The sequence below is a fragment of the Colobus angolensis genome, unplaced genomic scaffold (genome assembly GCF_000951035.1).
Source record: "Colobus angolensis palliatus isolate OR3802 unplaced genomic scaffold, Cang.pa_1.0 Scaffold332, whole genome shotgun sequence".
NCBI lineage: Eukaryota > Metazoa > Chordata > Mammalia > Primates > Cercopithecidae > Colobus > Colobus angolensis.
The window spans coordinates 2,610,542-2,628,504 of NW_012116622.1; the positions used below are offsets into that span (position 1 = coordinate 2,610,542).

At 39.0% G+C, this 17,963-nt stretch overlaps 1 protein-coding gene and 1 pseudogene across 2 annotated transcripts in view; one reads left to right on the plus strand and one right to left on the minus strand.

The window, feature by feature from the left end:
- The first annotated feature begins 1,744 nt into the window (after positions 1-1,744).
- The window catches only part of FAT3 (FAT atypical cadherin 3), a 557,781-nt gene continuing 541,562 nt past the window's right edge, over positions 1,745-17,963 (plus strand). For both annotated transcript variants that reach the window (XM_011952088.1, XM_011952087.1), the window contains exon 1: positions 1,745-5,048. In XM_011952088.1, coding sequence (XP_011807478.1) covers positions 1,757-5,048 — 3,292 coding nt within the window. In that variant the 5' untranslated portion in view covers positions 1,745-1,756. The remainder of the gene's footprint in view (positions 5,049-17,963) is intronic.
- On the minus strand, positions 15,337-16,099 carry LOC105518927 (annotated as a pseudogene).

Sequence of the window (17,963 nt, forward strand, 5' to 3'; positions counted from 1 at the left end):
AAAAAAAAAAAAACAAAAAAACAAAAAAAAACACAAAAAACAGAGAGGAGATAACCAAAAAGATATGCTGGGGGCAGGGATGGGTTGTGCTTTTTAAAATCAATGATACATGTTGACTATTTCATTAGAATTAAATTATGTCATATGTGCTTCTAGGATCCTTAATTATTTCATTCTTGCTTGCAGGTAATTTTGAGAGAGTGATTGTGTGATGGGGAAAAGCATGGATTTTAGGGAAAGATTAAGGTCTGAGATCCTGCTTTGCTACTTGCTGGCTGGGGAACATTGCTTGGGCAAATGTCTCAACTAAATAAGATTAACTTCTCTGACCCTCAGTTTTCTAATATGTCATTGGGTAAAATGGTACCTATTACTTAGGATTGTTGTGAAGATTAAATATAACAAAGTGGAAAAATGACTGACACAGTGCCTACATCATTGCATGCCTGCAAAGAAATTCATTTCCCATCTCCTCTCATCTTCACATTCCCTGTAGAGGAAGAAAAGGAGAATATCAAGGGCTTGCAGAGTGTAAGACTGAACAGAAGAATTCGTATTCGGGGGTTCTAAAAATCTGATCCTTTGGGTATGAATAGACTTAACTTTTTCTTATTGAATACCTCCTTTCTCCCCTCTCCTCGATTGATTTTACAGGCTAAAATAGAAAACAGTTTGTATCTTTTAACCCACATAGTCATGAAACTGTAGAAACTGTCCAAATTTAATAGTCATTGATGAAAGTAATTGGAAGTACCTCTTGTAATTTCGTAAGTTTTTCTTGTAAGTAATCACTCTTACCTCCCTTGTTCTGAATAGTTTGGATATCACTCCAGTCGTATAACTCCTTAGTGATTATTGTCTCTGCTTTGTAACTTGACACTTTGTTCATTTTCATGGCATTGCATTATGTATATGCCTTGATCAGTTTAAAAGTAAGCACAATGAAAGATGGTAATACCTTGAAGCATTTTTAAAAGATTATAATTATAAAATTAATTCTATAACTACTGATGAACAATGTTCATTGAAGAAAAATTAGAAAATGCAGATATGCCACCAAATCCCACAACACAGTTAATCCTTTTTAAATATAAAGATTCAGTTGCACGTATAGATGTTTATATAATAATAGAACTCATGCTATATATACTGTTTGATGACCTGTTTTTCCTTAGCATTACATCTTACTGCATCTGAAAATGCACATCTTTTATGTCTCTATTTTTAATGACTGCATATTATTTTATTTTATGAATACATCATGAGTTATTCAGTCCTCTATTGATAGGCATTTAGCATCTCTTCATTTTTTTTTGTTACCTTAAAATGTGCTATAACAGAGACTTGTTTAAATGTTTCTGTAGGATAATTACTACAAAGGCAGTTCTAAGTCAAAGGTAAATGCACTTAAGACCTCCAATATATACCTCTAAATTGACCTTCAGAGTGTAAGACATCTTGTACCAATGAACAACCCTGTCAGCAGTAAAAAAGTGTTATTTAAAACAAAGTGTTACTTGAAAAAAATTCTTACAAGATTCGGCTAAATTCTAGTAATCTTGGGTTCCTCATTACCTAGTAGTGGCAAGGTTTCTAATTTTTTCTTATATTGCTGTTTTAGTCAAAAGATTTTATGATAAAGTTTTGAAAAGCATGGTTTCCTAATAGTTATTTCCCACTCTCCCACTTCTTCTAGGATGGTTAATTTATATTTTCTCTCTCTCTTTCTTCCCCTCCAGGATGGAAGTATGATGTGATGGATATAATTATGGAACACTGTGTGGGCACACGGCCTCCTCCTTGTTGCCTCATCCTCCTGCTTTTCAAGCTTTTGGCCACCGTCTCCCAGGGGCTGCCGGGGACTGGGCCCCTGGGCTTCCACTTCACACATTCCATTTATAATGCTACTGTGTATGAGAACTCAGCAGCAAGGACCTACGTCAACAGCCAGAGTAGAATGGGCATCACCTTAATAGATCTGTCCTGGGATATCAAATACAGAATAGTGTCTGGAGATGAGGAAGGGTTTTTCAAAGCAGAGGAAGTCATCATTGCAGATTTCTGTTTTCTCAGAATAAGAACTAAAGGTGGCAATTCTGCCATATTAAATAGGGAAATCCAGGATAATTATTTATTGATAGTAAAAGGTTCTGTCAGAGGAGAGGATTTGGAAGCATGGACCAAAGTGAATATACAGGTTTTAGATATGAATGATCTGAGACCTCTGTTTTCACCCACAACATACTCTGTTACCATAGCAGAAAGCACACCTCTAAGGACTAGTGTCGCCCAGGTGACTGCAACAGACGCAGATATTGGTTCCAATGGAGAATTCTACTACTACTTTAAAAATAAAGTTGATCTCTTTTCAGTTCACCCCACGAGTGGTGTCATCTCCTTAAGTGGCCGATTAAATTATGATGAAAAGAATAGGTATGATCTGGAAATTTTGGCTGTGGACCGGGGAATGAAACTGTATGGAAACAATGGTGTGAGCAGTACTGCAAAGCTTTATGTTCACATTGAGCGCATAAATGAACATGCCCCAACAATCCAGGTAGTCACTCATGTTCCTTTCTCATTGGAAAAAGAGCCGACATATGCAGTGGTGACAGTTGATGACTTAGATGATGGAGCCAATGGAGAGATTGAATCTGTTTCCATCGTGGCTGGGGATCCTTTAGATCAGTTCTTCCTGGCTAAGGAAGGAAAGTGGTTGAATGAGTACAAGATTAAGGAGAGGAAGCAGATTGACTGGGAGAGCTTTCCCTATGGCTACAATCTCACTCTTCAAGCAAAAGACAAGGGATCTCCTCAAAAATTTTCAGCATTAAAGGCAGTCCACATTGGCAACCCCACAAGAGACACTGTCCCCATTAGATTTGAAAAAGAAGTGTACGATGTGAGCGTAAGTGAATTTTCCCCTCCTGGTGTCGTGGTTGCTATAGTAAAGCTACGTCCTGAACCGATAGATGTGGAATACAAATTATCTCCTGGTGAGGATGCAGTGTACTTCAAAATTAATCCTCGGTCGGGTCTGATTGTTACAGCACAACCACTGAATACTGTTAAGAAGGAGGTTTATAAACTGGAAGTGACAAACAAGGAAGGAGATTTAAAAGCACAAGTCACCATCAGCATAGAAGATGCGAACGACCACACCCCAGAATTTCAGCAACCACTCTACGATGCTAATGTGAATGAAAGTGTTCCAGTGGGAACCAGCGTTCTAACAGTTTCAGCTTCTGATAAGGATAAAGGAGAAAATGGGTACATCACCTATAGTATCGCTAGCCTGAATTTGTTACCATTTGCCATTAACCAGTTTACAGGTGTTATTAGCACAACTGAAGAATTGGATTTTGAATCCTCCCCAGAAATTTACAGATTCATTGTTAGAGCCTCTGACTGGGGTTCGCCGTACCGCCATGAAAGTGAGGTCAATGTGACTATTCGAGTAGGAAATGTCAACGACAACAGCCCCCTCTTTGAAAAAGTGGCTTGCCAAGGAGTTATTTCATATGACTTTCCGGTCGGTGGACACATCACAGCAGTCTCAGCGATCGATATCGATGAACTTGAACTTGTAAAGTACAAAATAATTTCGGGAAATGAACTTGGCTTCTTTTATTTAAACCCAGACTCTGGTGTTTTACAGCTTAAAAAATCACTGACAAATTCTGGCATTAAAAATGGCAATTTTGCCCTCAGAATTACAGCAACTGATGGAGAGAATCTTGCAGACCCCATGTCTATTAACATTTCCATCCTACATGGGAAGGTGTCTTCAAAGAGCTTCAGCTGCAGAGAAACTCGTGTGGCACAAAAGCTGGCAGAGAAACTACTCATTAAGGCAAAAGCAAATGGGAAACTAAATCTGGAAGATGGATTTCTTGACTTTTATTCAATTAATAGGCAGGGACCATATTTTGACAAGTCTTTTCCTTCTGATGTAGCTGTAAAGGAGGATCTGCCAGTTGGTGCTAACATTCTGAAGATTAAAGCCTATGATGCCGACTCTGGCTTCAATGGAAAAGTGCTATTTACAATATCAGATGGAAATACGGATAGTTGCTTTAATATTGATATGGAAACTGGGCAGCTGAAAGTCCTTATGCCTATGGATCGAGAACACACAGACCTCTATCTCCTTAATATCACCATCTATGACTTAGGTAATCCACAGAAATCGTCATGGAGACTGCTGACCATCAATGTGGAGGATGCTAATGACAATAGCCCAGTTTTTATTCAAGACAGTTACTCAGTTAACATTCTTGAAAGTTCAGGCATTGGTACTGAAATCATTCAAGTGGAAGCCAGAGACAAAGACTTAGGTTCTAATGGTGAAGTTACTTACTCAGTCTTGACAGATACACAGCAGTTTGCCATCAATAGCTCAACTGGAATCATTTATGTAGCCGACCAGTTGGACCGGGAATCCAAGGCCAATTATTCTTTGAAAATAGAAGCCAGGGACAAGGCAGAAAGTGGTCAGCAACTGTTTTCAGTTGTCACTCTTAAAGTTTTTTTAGATGATGTCAATGACTGCTCCCCGGCTTTCATTCCCAGTAGCTATAGTGTGAAGGTTCTTGAAGATCTCCCTGTTGGCACTGTCATTGCTTGGCTTGAGACCCATGATCCAGATCTTGGATTGGGGGGTCAAGTACGCTATTCCTTGGTCAATGACTATAATGGGAGATTTGAAATAGATAAAGCAAGTGGGGCCATCCGCTTGAGCAAAGAGCTTGATTATGAGAAACAGCAATTCTATAACCTTACTGTGCGGGCCAAAGACAAAGGGAGGCCTGTCTCTCTGTCATCTGTTTCCTTTGTTGAGGTGGAAGTGGTGGATGTCAATGAAAACCTCCACACTCCCTATTTCCCAGACTTTGCTGTTGTTGGATCTGTAAAAGAAAACTCACGCATCGGAACAAGCGTGCTGCAGGTGACTGCTCGAGATGAAGACTCCGGAAGGGATGGAGAGATCCAGTACTCCATCAGGGATGGCAGTGGTCTTGGAAGGTTCAGTATAGATGACGAGAGTGGTAAGTGTAATATTTTGTGCCAAGAGTGTTGTTTCAACTCTTTTAAATGGTCAACATTGGAAAAGTAAAGGAATGTTAGGCCACTAAAATAGAATGACAAATGAGGTTGCATTTGGTGCAGAGACGACGCACGTAGATGCTTTTTCTTAGAACGTTCTGGTTTGTTAGAAGATCTGTTTAGACACTAACAGCCGTGGTTTCCAGTGGGGGTCCTGGTTTGTTTTGTTTTGTTTTTTCTTGCTCAGCACTACTGCTACCAGGTCATCTTTTGATAAGGCTAAGTAATTGTCACTTCTGTTGATTGTACTCCTGAGCCTCTCTAAATGAAGGAATCTGATAAAGTAAATTACATTTGAATTGGCTTTAAATTAGAAGTGTGAAATGGATTTTCAAATGGATCTTATATAAGAATCTTTCCCTTTACAGTAAGGCTTTGTAGAAGTGATACTGCATTAGTTGCTTGGTCTTTTATCTTTCATGGGTTCATCTGGTCCTTGAACGATGGGCATTTGCACTCTGTAGCTCCATTAATATAAGGAGGTGTGCTTCTATAAATGCTTTCTTAATGGAATAAATGACTCTTGCTATGAATTTTATTTATAAAAATTGATTTTAAGAATTTATTTGTAAGGGGATTTTTTACAAAACATTTAAAAGTGTGGGGCAAAATTGTCCCAGTATTTTTATTGCTTCTGACTTACTTTTTAAATTATTCATTCATAGATAAAGATACAGGTTTTTAGAAATACTGGTTATTGTCGCTATTTGTCTTTAAAATGTTCATGTGCCTGGACACATGCATGTCTCTGTGTATGTGTGTGTTTCTGTTCCTTTGTTAGCACTGTGCATTTCTCTAGACTTTAGATTGTAGATATCTCAAGTGAGGGCCTGTGTCTTCCTTAGTCTTGTTTAAATGGTAATATTAGCACCTTACCATTTTCACAGCTCATTTACATACATTAGATACTTATCCACAATATTCATAGAGTGCTTTTGCTCCCTTAGTCAGCTCAAGCTGCTACAGCAAAATACCACAGACTGGGTGATTTAAACAACAGACATTTATTTCTCATAGTTCAGGAAGCTGGAAGTCCAAGATCAGGGTACCAGCACAGTCAAGATGAAGACCTTCTTCTGGGCTTGCCAACTATCAACTTCTTGCCATGTCCCCACATGGCAGAGAGAGAGCAGGCTTTGGTCTTTTTCTTCCCATAAGGGCACTAATGCCATCATTAAGGCTGTACCCTCATGACCTCATCAAAACTTAACTTCCTCCCAAAGGCTCTGTCTCTATATAGCATTACATAGGAGTTTAGGGCTTCTGAGTATGAATTTGTAGGGGACATATATGTACATTCTGTTCGTAACAGTCCCAGTGATGATGATTAGAACAGGTGGTAGGAAAGTATCCCTATAGACATACTAACTGTATATCCACAATACTAGAAAAATGATTTAAGAGACTATATTAAATATTAGGTAGCAAGAAAGCTGTATGTACCATCTCAAGTTTAAACTATAGCTTTTGTATACATAGGCTCTAATTATGGCCAGTGTAAATTGTAAAATTGGTCTTCATAGCTATAGTAGATTAAAAAGTCAATGTTAGGAAATTTCACCCTGACTTTGCCACATACTATATGTTATCATGTATCACTTAAAATTTGGTTGGAATATATTTCTGCCTTTTAAGTACAAAATGTTAAAAGAAAGGAACTAGCCTTTACCGAGTGCCTACTCTGTACTAATACTTTACTACTAATAATAATGAGTTCATTGAGTACTTACAGTGTGCCAGACACTGTACAGAGGGTTTTATAGACAGGTCTTATTTAATTCTTCCAACAGCACCATGAGGTGGGACTGATAATTACCAACTCATGAACTGAGGTTCAGAGAAGACATAGAATATGGAGCCTACTTTCAAACTTAGCTTCGTGTAACTGCAGTGTACCTTGCTCTCACCCATCTCAAGATAAGTTGGAATTTCCTTGCATGTTCCCAACTACACTGAAATTTGGTGTTGAGCTAAAATCTGTAAGGCAATAAAGTATTAGACAGGTTTCAAAATCCTTGCAACCCTGGACTTATTGACTAATGATGCTGGTCATTGATTAACCTTCCTGATTTCTTTATAGTCCCATTGTTTTTATGGCTCTCTAGTGATGAACTTAGCTTTGAGACTCAGGTAAATGTGGGTAGGTAGGTCATAGGAAAAGTTCGAACTGAATCATTCACCACTGCTATATAGATGACTACATCAAGTCATACCGAGTTGTTTTTTTCTTTAATCAAGAACTTGCATTTTGGTTTACCTGATACAGTGAAAAGTAGGAACAATTTGGTATTAGTGGCCTAGATTTTCCCACAGGTAACTTGCTACAATGTTTCTACCTTGGGTGTTATTTAGAAAAGATATGTATTTGAGTTTGCTCCATTATATTCTGAATTATATATATATATTTAAAAAAGCTTTAATTGGCCAGTCATGGTAACCTATGCCTATAATTCTAGCACTTTGGGAGGCCAAGGCAGGTGGATCTCTTGAGCTCAGGAGTCCCAGACTAGCCTGGTCAACATAGTGGAATTCCATCTCTACAAAAAAATACAAAAAATTAGCTGGGTGTGGTGGTGCATGCCTGTAGTCCCAGTGACTCAGGAAGCTGAGGCAGAAGGATCACTTGAGTCCAGGAGGACGAAGCTGCAGTGAGCAGTGACCGCACCACTGCACTCCAGCCTGGGTGTCAGAGTGACACCCTGTCTTAAAAAAAAATAACAATTAAAAATAAAACTAAAAAATTTTGTCATCAACTATACTAATGCCACTTATATTTTCACATTGCTTTGTGACTTAAAAACTTCTTTCCTGTAAACATTAACTCCTTTGAGTTAAAGAGTAGCTAAGTGAGTTTATAAGGTCACACAGGTTTTAGAGGATATAAGCTGCATCTTGAACCCACATCTCCTCAGTCCTAATCCAGTGCCCTTTCCTTTCAATTCTTACATGTTTCTGATTTTTTCATAGTTTTAAAATTATAGTAACAATGTCTTTCCTCCTTTGTTATTTCATTCTGTTCCCTTCTCTTAGAAAACACAACTGGGTTTTTTCTCTGTATTACGGGAAAAAAGGTTTGGGTTTGTTGAGTTTTCTCATGAAGATTAGAGTGTCCATAGAATCTTAACCATCTTTCTTTCTCTCCTCTCAGCACTTGTAGATTTTAGAATCTAAGCCCAAGGAGCTGATGAGGAATGACCACCTGGACTTGTTTCCAGGTGATGCTAGGGCTAAAGAGAAGTTTGGCAATTGTATGCCCAATAAGAGAAGCCATCACCTTGGTGCTGTTGAGTTTATACTACTGTTGAATGATCCATCAGTTTTTTGCTTCCAAGTGCTAAAAAAAAAATATGGTTTGAGTTGCTGGCAGAATGAAAAGCTGTTTAGCGCTGTAGCGATTACTAACTCTCAGGTCTAGACTTCCTTGTCTTTATTTAACCTGTGGGCATAGAATGGCCTAGACTTGCTTGGATTTGAGACTTTTAAAACCTTTAAGTCAGCTGCCAAAGATTACCCAAGTGTTTGCATTGGTTAGCAGCTCTCAGAGTACACATGAGTCACCTGGAGGGTTTGTTAACAAATGCAGATTCACAGGCCAAATTCCCAATGATTGTCATTCAATATGTCTGGAGTGGGAGCCCAGGAATCTTCATTTAAGCTTTTTAAGCATTTCCTCCTCATGTGGTTTGCAAGCACTACCCTAAATTTACTTGAGCTACTCAGACAGTGGCTACCAGATTATATGTATCTTTTCTGTAAATTATTTTTTCTTAGTTTTTTGAAAGGCAGAGACTTGAGCTCATGTCTTAAATAAATTTCTTTTCTAGTCAAATTTTACAATTCAAATAAATCTTTTATTATTTATTAGTGGTGATATTTTTCTGAATGCTTTCCCAATGGATAAAAATCTATTTCTATGCTTCAGTAATTGTAGTGCTTAACGTTTTGTGAAAGTGTGTATGCTGGGATTAGTTGATACATTTAGTAGTTTTATGTTCTTGACTTTCTTGGAGCTCTGCGAACCAAACCATACCTTTGAAATTCTTTGCTATGCACAAGCATTTAATAAATGTTTAATAATGTTCACAGTAAATGGATTAAATGGGGGCCTCCCAAACTATAGTGGATTTGATCACGATTTAAATCACTAGTCTGGAAGATGCAATTTAATCATTTATTTTTTCTTCATAAAGAATGCATTCTTATTCTTTGACACAACAGGGATTCATATTCTTGACTACTCAGAGGTTTTACACCATTTTAGAAAGAGCACAGTATATGTCTGAAAATGCAATTTTCTATAAGTATTTTGGAAGCTACAAACTTGAGCAATGGTTTCACCCTTTCTATTTATCTGTTTAATTAAAGAAATATTTAATTGAGATGAACAATTTCCAATTGGCACTTTAATCATGGATAATTGGGAAGGTATTTTGCCATCCTTTATTACTAATTGGAGTATTTCTTCCAGTTATCAAGTACCTATCATGTGACAGGCACTGTGCAAGGTACATTTTAGGTACTATTGCTAATTGTCACAGTAATGCAACAAGGTAGGGATCACTGAGGCTTGCCCAGATGGGGTCACACATCTGGTAGCTGTTCAGAGCTAAGATTTGAACTCTAGTGTAATGGACTCAAAATCTCATGTTATTGTCCCTCTTCTTCAGTCCAGCATGCCATCGTAACCTTGTTACACATATGTATTTGTCAGATTTTTCTGGATTATTGCTATATAACAAACAATTGTGAAACTGCACTGGCTTATGGAAATATTTTTTTCTTGCCCCAGACTCTGAGGGAACAGCTGAAACAGCACTGTGGCAGACTGGATTGACTTAGGATCTGATCCACATATCTTCTTATTCCAGGACCCAGGCTGAAGGAGTACTCACTATCTGGGATGTGATATTCTCAAAGTTAGAGGCAGGAGCTCAGGAGGGCTGGTGCAAACTTGCAGTGCCTCTTAAAGCCTCTATTCAAAACTGGCTCACGCTCCATCGGCCAAAGCAGGTCATGGGGTCAAGCTCAGCACTGTGGAGCAGAAAAGAATATTCCTTGTTATGTCCTAAATGTTTGTGCACCCCCTCCCCCACCCCCCATAGCTCATGTTAGAACCTAATAACAAATGTATAGTGTTAAGACGTGAGGCTTTTGGGAAGGGATTGAATCACGAAGATTCCACCCTCATGAATGGGATTAATGTCCTGATAAAAGAGGCTCCAGCTAGCTCCCCTGCTCTTCTGCTATATGAGGACACCTAGCAGGCAGCATCTGTGAGGAGCAAGCCCTCTCCAAACACTGCTGGCACCCTGATACTGGACTTCCCAGCTTCTAAAACTGTGAGCAATATATTTCTGTTGCTTACAAATTACCAACAGTGTAAGGTTATAAGGTATTTTTTTATAGCAACTTAAACTGACTATGACACTCCTCCAATAGGGGAGAGGGAGAGAGGAGTGAATAGTTACTGAACAATAGAATAGCATCACATAGCGCATGACAACTCTCACAATCGTCTTCGTAAGTTTACTTTAATTGAGCACTACCTATGTGTAAGGCACTGCGCCAGGCGCTAGTGACACAAAGAGGCACGGGTGTAAGAAATGGGTATCTGACAGGTCACAATGCAGATGCAAGAGATGATGCTGGTAACAGTGGCAGCAGTGCTTAACATCTACTGAGCACCATCTGTTTGTGTGCCAAGTTCTGTGCACACTGCTTTAAACAGATGGTCTCATTCAGTCATCCCAGGAGGTATGGACAGTTATTTTCTTATTTTTTTATATCTGCTGTTATGAGGAAAGACTCACAGGCCCCGTGCCTATGCATTTACATTTACCTTTCTTTGCATTGAGGCTCTTGAAATCATTTCCCCAGCATATCTGAGCACAGAATGCTCTTTATTCCAAATGTTTTGATAGACCTAGCAGAGGCTTAGGAGACCTGATGTACTCTTTGAATTCAAATAGACAAACCAAAAAGGTGTTTGAGACACATTAATTACCATCAAGCTAATTACTATATATTGTGAACAGATTATTCCAATAATAAATAAATAAATAAATAATAACTTTATAATTGTGTTCGGAGTTGGGCGAACTCTCTCCCATTCAACTCTCTGATCCATTCTGACTCTTCTTTCCGCTCTGTGCCCAGAGGCTTTTTGGCCAGTGGGTTCTTTTGCTGTCTGACATCTCTTTGTTCCACCAATGGGAACCTAAGAAAGAAGGGGAGCCAGGTCAGGATATTCATCCCTTTGACTCTTTCTACACTGGTTACTGTGGGCTGGATGCATTCCTCCACGGATGGGTGGTAACAGTTCCTTGCTGTTACTAGCCCTAGATTACCACACTATTTTTGTTTTCTTTTGTTTTACTTCTTTAAACTCTGCCCACTCCTTTGTAAATAATCTATTTATTAAATGTTCCTCATTATCCAGTTTGAGTGTGCCATCTGTTTTCCACTAGGACCTTGACTGATAAAATATTTTTCTTATTTAAATATTTCTAAAACAGATTTTAAGTTTTAAAATATTTTGCATACCGACATTTTCTAGCAATTTCTACTACAGTTTCTGTAATACTGCTTTGATGTGTTGGTACATTTCAGTACCAACAGTAGAGAGAGAATAATTATCCAATGCTTTCATTTTGCAAGGTAAGAAAGTGAAACCAGAGGACTATATCTTCCCATCTAACTTATGCTCTCCACATCTTTTCTATCATGAAAGGACAAGTTTTGTTTTGCTAAGGAACTTGTGTCACCAGACAGAAAAAAGAGGGGTTTGGCCGGATGGTAGGGTACCAGGATCTTTCAAGCTCTCAAACATTGTGATGCTGTACTTTGATCTTCTACAGGGAAAAGGATTTATTTCAGCTGGTGGCCAAGGAAAGAATAAAGGCAAACAATTGAGTAGCTTTTATTTATTTAGTTCAATTGAAGAACTGTTCACTAGCTGCCAGTGCTGAGTCTAATATTCTTTGTCCAAAGCCTCTAATCATCATAGTCAAGAGTGGGTGAGTGAAAACCAAGAAATGGAAGAGCTGTATTGTTTGAAAAATGAGGAGCTCTTTGTCATTGAAGAAACCATTAGCTTCAGCCGAGATATTTAAAAGAGTGATTAATTCCTATAGTAGCATATCTCTTGCATAATGTAATATAATATAAACTTCTTTTGTCTCATATTCAGAAGCACCAGAAATCATATTCTGTCTTATAGCTGGTTGTTAATCTTTCCAACTTCTTTTCCCCAAACTTGCCTGGCAACTCCTCTTTGACAAGTTGAGGAGTAAGACAGATGTTATTTGGTGACTTTGGTTTAATTCATGACAAATCCACACTAAATGGCATCCCCTGTCCTCATTCTTTTTTTGAGATGATATTTTTACTCTTGTCCATCTAAATCAAAAGAGGCTTGTTGCATTTTGGCCCAGGCTTGCCCTTAAATTTTCCCCTTGAGACCCAAGCAGGCAAGGGAGAGGAATGAAGTTATGATCAAGTGACAGCAGAAACTTTTCTTGGCTCTAGAATTTTTGGCCATAATTATTTGAGAGAAAAAAATAATGTTTCCCTGAGGAGTCCTGAATACTCTACAACATTCTGATGAACTTCGTAGTTGTCATGTAAGCCAGGTGGGAGAAAGGATTAGAAGCTTCTGGAAAATCATAAACGGCATGTTTTTATTACTCTTTTCAGCAGGTGCCTTCTTCTTGACCTTTTGTTAACTGTGGGCTGAGGCAATTTAGGTTTTAATACAGTACTGTCGGTTCAAATCTGTAATTATGTCTGCATTGTGTATCAGGCTTGAACTGCTGTCTCTGTATAACTAGTAAATGATAAAAATAATGACAGTCATAAAGAGGTAATCCAAACAGGTTGGCAAACCTACAACCTGGAAACCTAGGTTGTCTTTTCTCTGTATGCAGTCTTCCTTTTATATTTAATAATAGACGTTTTCAATGGCTTACCAGCCCATCAGGTCAGGGTCCTCATTTCCCCAGTGCCAAGTGATGGTGTGTTATTTCGGAATCCTAGTAAGCACAGATTACCAAAACTACCAGATTATTGTTTCATGTATTTGTGGCTCTCCAGAAGGCAGTGGGATAAATTTATTGTCCTTCATGACTTCAGATAGCTTGCATATCATTTCAGTCTTCTAAGAATGGTTTTCTGCTAGTGTTTTGTATGCACATTGGAAGATACTTTTATTTATCATTACAGTTGGAAGAATTATAGAGTTTGATAAATATTTATGTGATGCCACTACATTCACAATGTTTCATTGAAAAGAAAATGAAATGAAAATTAAAATGGGCTGTAGTCTGTATTTGTCACTTGCCAGTTTTTATGAAAGCATGTCTTATCGACAGAATCTACAAAGAGTTGTGTGTAGGATTCAGTTCAATTTATATTAAATTCTGGGCATTGGTATACGAGTTATTGAATATAATAGGACTCTCGAAATTTTCCCATTGGATGTTGTAGGACATAGCAGCTCCTCTGGGCCACTCTTTGTGATTAAATTCACAGATTTTCATTTGCATAACATAGTTAATATTCTAGTTGGTTTTAAAAAGCAGTATGCTGGTGAGAATAATACTGAGTAAAATAACAGATCGAATATGAAATGTCTTGAACTGAAAGTGAATAAAAGTTGAAAGAATTAAAATAAAAGGCCAAGCACAGCGGCTCATGCTTGTAATCCTAGCTGTTTGGGAGGCCAAGGCAGGAGGATCACTTGAGCCCAGGAGTTCATGACTAGCCTAGGCAACAAAGTAAGATCTCATCTGTACCAAAAATGAAATAAAAAATAAAAAATTTAGCTGGGCATGGTGGCGTGCACCTGTGGTCCCAGCTACATGGGAGGCTGAGGTGGGAGGATCACTTGTGCTTAGGAGGTTGAGGGTGCTGTGAGCCATGTCTGTGCCATTGCACTCCAGCTTGGGTGACAGAGTGAGACCCTGTATCAAAAACAAACAAATAAACAAATGAATTAGGATAAAAGTTTGAGGTACACATACCCTAAAAGATACGGCAAATGGTAAAAAAAAAAAAACAAGAAAACAAAACAAAACAAAACAAAACAGAAAAAAACAGAGACTTTGTAGTTACCTTCAAGATGTGTAAAACAGAGTTTAATCATTTTTGTGATTTTTTTCTTCCATTTGCTTCCTTAAAAGCCTGCCTCTCTTCCTTTTCCCCTTCCTTTTTCCTTTTTCTTGACCTCTACTTCTTCCTTCTCTCATTTCCACATTTATCATGCACCTGCTCTCTGTTGTTATAGAGCTTTGAACTGAAGAGGATGTAAAGATGATGTTTTAAATTGTACATCATTCCTTTATTATGCTGATCTGGAAAAAGGGCTTAGCACAGTTGTGCTCAAATGAACACTGGGCCTATGTAGCAGGGCCAAGCAACTAGAATATGATTCAGAAATCAGTCAGTGAAAGACATACTTAGGACCAAGAGGCATTTCACAGCCATGAAACAAGGTGGGGGAGAGATTCTAAAATAAACAGCAGGAGGCACTCCTACCCCGCATAGGTCAAGGAGCTTATCCTATATTGGTGTGAGGAATGGTTTACTTTCTGATGACCACATGTGGGACTATTTCAACTGCCACAAGAAACCCCAGAAAGGTTATTGTTTTGGGTTATTTATATACACTATACTTTTATAAAAGTAAAGGTAACACATACACTAAAGTCAGGATTGATCTCAACCTGCTAGAGCCAGCTTCTCTGGGGTAAGGGAGGAAAGAGTTGTTTGTCACATCGTCATACAGGTTGCATTCATCTTCCACTGAGTGACTAGAGCCCCTAGGCAATGGCCTGACTCTGAAGAGCACAGGACTGGCTCCAGGAATAGATCAGCTCTTTCTTCTCCTCATTGGCCATGACTTAGAATGGTTCCTCCCCACAAGTCCTTAGTAAACAAAGCACTGGCAAAAACCCAAGTCACTACCTCTCAAGTCTCTTGGAAAAGGAGAACTTTTCCTCAGTTTGGACTGAGAACCCATGCCCTAGAAGTGTTATTCTGACTAGGTCATAAAGGGAGTGGCTACAGGAGACAAAATGGCTAAAATGTAAATGAGAGCCACTGGTCCCCATCTGCAGTTACAATTTAAGATGCCTACAGATGTGCTCAGTGTGACATGTGCAGGAGGGAGGTGCACGGGGATGTGACAGACAGGGAGGGTGCTTCTGGGGACAGTAGCCTGCCCGCCAGCCCTCACTTCTTGGCCTTGCCCTCGGCAGCCACAGTTTCCATGGCTTTACCCATGGTCTCTTCATCCCCCAAGAACTGCATGCACCTGATGGGCTTCAAGTCCTTGTCCAATTCATAGATAATGGGGATAACCAGTTGACAGGTTCAGCTCCATGATAGCCTCTTCAGAGACCTTCCAGATGCTTGAAAATGGTTCGGAGGCTGTTTCCATGGGCTTCAATCAGTACCCATTTCCCCTCCTTGATCTGAGGAGCTATTTCTTCATTCCAAAAGAGCAGAGCTCTGGTGGTGGCATCATTCAGACTCTCACAGGAGGGTAGCTGATCTTCAGTGAGGTCTGCATACCTGTGATCCTTACTGATTTTGCTGTAGAAAGGATGGTTGGGCTTCATCAGAGGTGGTGGGACATCACAGGAACACCTCCAGATCTTTACCTGGGCCTCACCATGCTTTGCAGCAGTTTCTGCTTTATTGACTGCAGTCAGACACCCATAGTGCCCTTATTGAGGTGTCAAGTCCTCATTACTGGCAGCCACATCTGATCAGTGGCATCTAGCACTGTCCGGATGGTCAAGATCACTCTCTTCTGCACTGAGGAGAAGCAGATATCAAATTCAGAGCCAGCATCTTCCAGTGCCTGCCTAGAGTACTTTGCTTCCTTGTGGCCTGCCAGGCTCAGGTTGGCATTGTACCAGCCACTGAAGCAGTTCTCCAGGTTCCACATGCTCTCTCTGTGGTGGATCAGCACCAGCTTGTAGGCAGCCATGGTGGTTGTCTGGGCATGTGGTGCCAACTGGTACAGATGATTAAATGAAGAACTGGTAGCAGAGGCCGGGCATGGTGGTGCACAGCTGTAATTCCAGCACTTTGGGAGGCCAAAGCAGGAAGATTGCTTGAGCCCAGGCATTCAAGATCAACCTGGGCAATATAGTGAGACCCTCTCTCTGAAATTAAATATATAAATAAATAAGGTGGGCATGGTGGCACACTCACCTATAGTCCCAGCTAGTGGGGCAGGGGAGGGCTAACATGGAAAGTTCACTTAAGCCTGGAAAATTGAGGCAGCAGTGAGCTGTGATCATGCCACTACAGTCCAGCATGGATGACAGAGTAAGGCCTTGCCTCAAAAATAAAAATAAATAAAAATAAAAAAATTAAAAAAACTTATAGTAGAGACAGAAAAGCATGTAATCTAATTGTATATCATGTGATACAACATAAATGAGTGTCTTCTACTGATCATTCATCATGTTCCCTGTGGCCTTAGGCTCATCCTTCGGCATTGTGGAATGAGTTTTACAAATTCCAATTGGAGACACAACAGTATGAAGGATAACTAGAGCACCGAAGTGAGTTGATAATGCTATATAAGCAAGGGTTACTTGTCGAGGAATGCCTAATCCCAGAAATGAATCCCAGTTTTGTGGGGCTTGAAGCTCATGCTATTTCAAATGCCTGCTTTGAGAAAAAGAATAAGTCATAAGAACAAAACTGTGTTTGTTTAGAACAAGAAAAACAATCACAGCAACTTAAAAGTTTGAAAGTCAACGAATATGACAGATATCACAAAACTCAGAAGAGTAACAGTATGTTTTTAAATGCCTGAAAAACATCTCTAATGCTTTTTTTCTTACACTTTTGGGTTGAAATTTTGCTTGATTGCCTTTCCCTAGGATAACAATTTTGTAATCATTGCCATAGAAAATAAGAAAGATTATTTAATTTTTTCGCCAGTGTGTTTGACTGAAATTTGTGTTTTTTATTATTGAGAGTTTAGAACCATTTCTCCAAAGTCACAACTTGTTATTTTTAATGACATGTCAATTTTTAACGTTGTGTCAAACTTGAAAAAACCTCTATCAAGTTTCTTTTTCATACAAACTGTTACAGATACTCTTGCTATTAATAATACTGCTACAAGTCTGTGTTCCATAAAAAACAACAACAGCAACAAAAACTAGTAATTTCTGTGTCTGTGAGTTTTGTCAACAAAAGAAAAACTTTACAGTGCATTTTTAACTTGTATGCCACATCATCCAGGAGAGAACTTTCATTTTGACTCTGTAGGCAAGAACCACGTCTTCTAGTGACAAGTTTACATGTCTAATCATTTGGTAGTTTTCCACAGAATAGCTTCTGGCTCTGTTCATTTTAGCCTAATTTCTCCTCCACCACTGCCGTAATTCTAGTGCCACCCACCTCAGGTTATATTCATATGGTGATACCAGTTTTGGTCTTACTTCCATGTTAAAATGCTGGGTGTTTCAGTGCAATGGATAGTGGGAGTGTTTTTGGAATCCATTTCTACATTGGAATGGCTAACAACAGTATATATATATACTGTATATATATACATATATACGGAATTGAAGATGAGTCATATAAATAATCCCACTAAATGAAAATTAAATGTATCCTCAACTTAATTCTCTTCTAGACAGATCTCCATACTGGCTGCAACCACTTCACGTAATGTGATGTAAAATGTAATCAAGGGGAAAGACAATAGAAATTTTGAATTGATCTGGTTAAAATACATTTTGCGGCCGGGCACAGTGGCTAAAGCCTGTAATCCCAGCACTTTGGGAGGCCGAGACGGGCGGATCACGAGGTCAGGAGATTGAGACCAT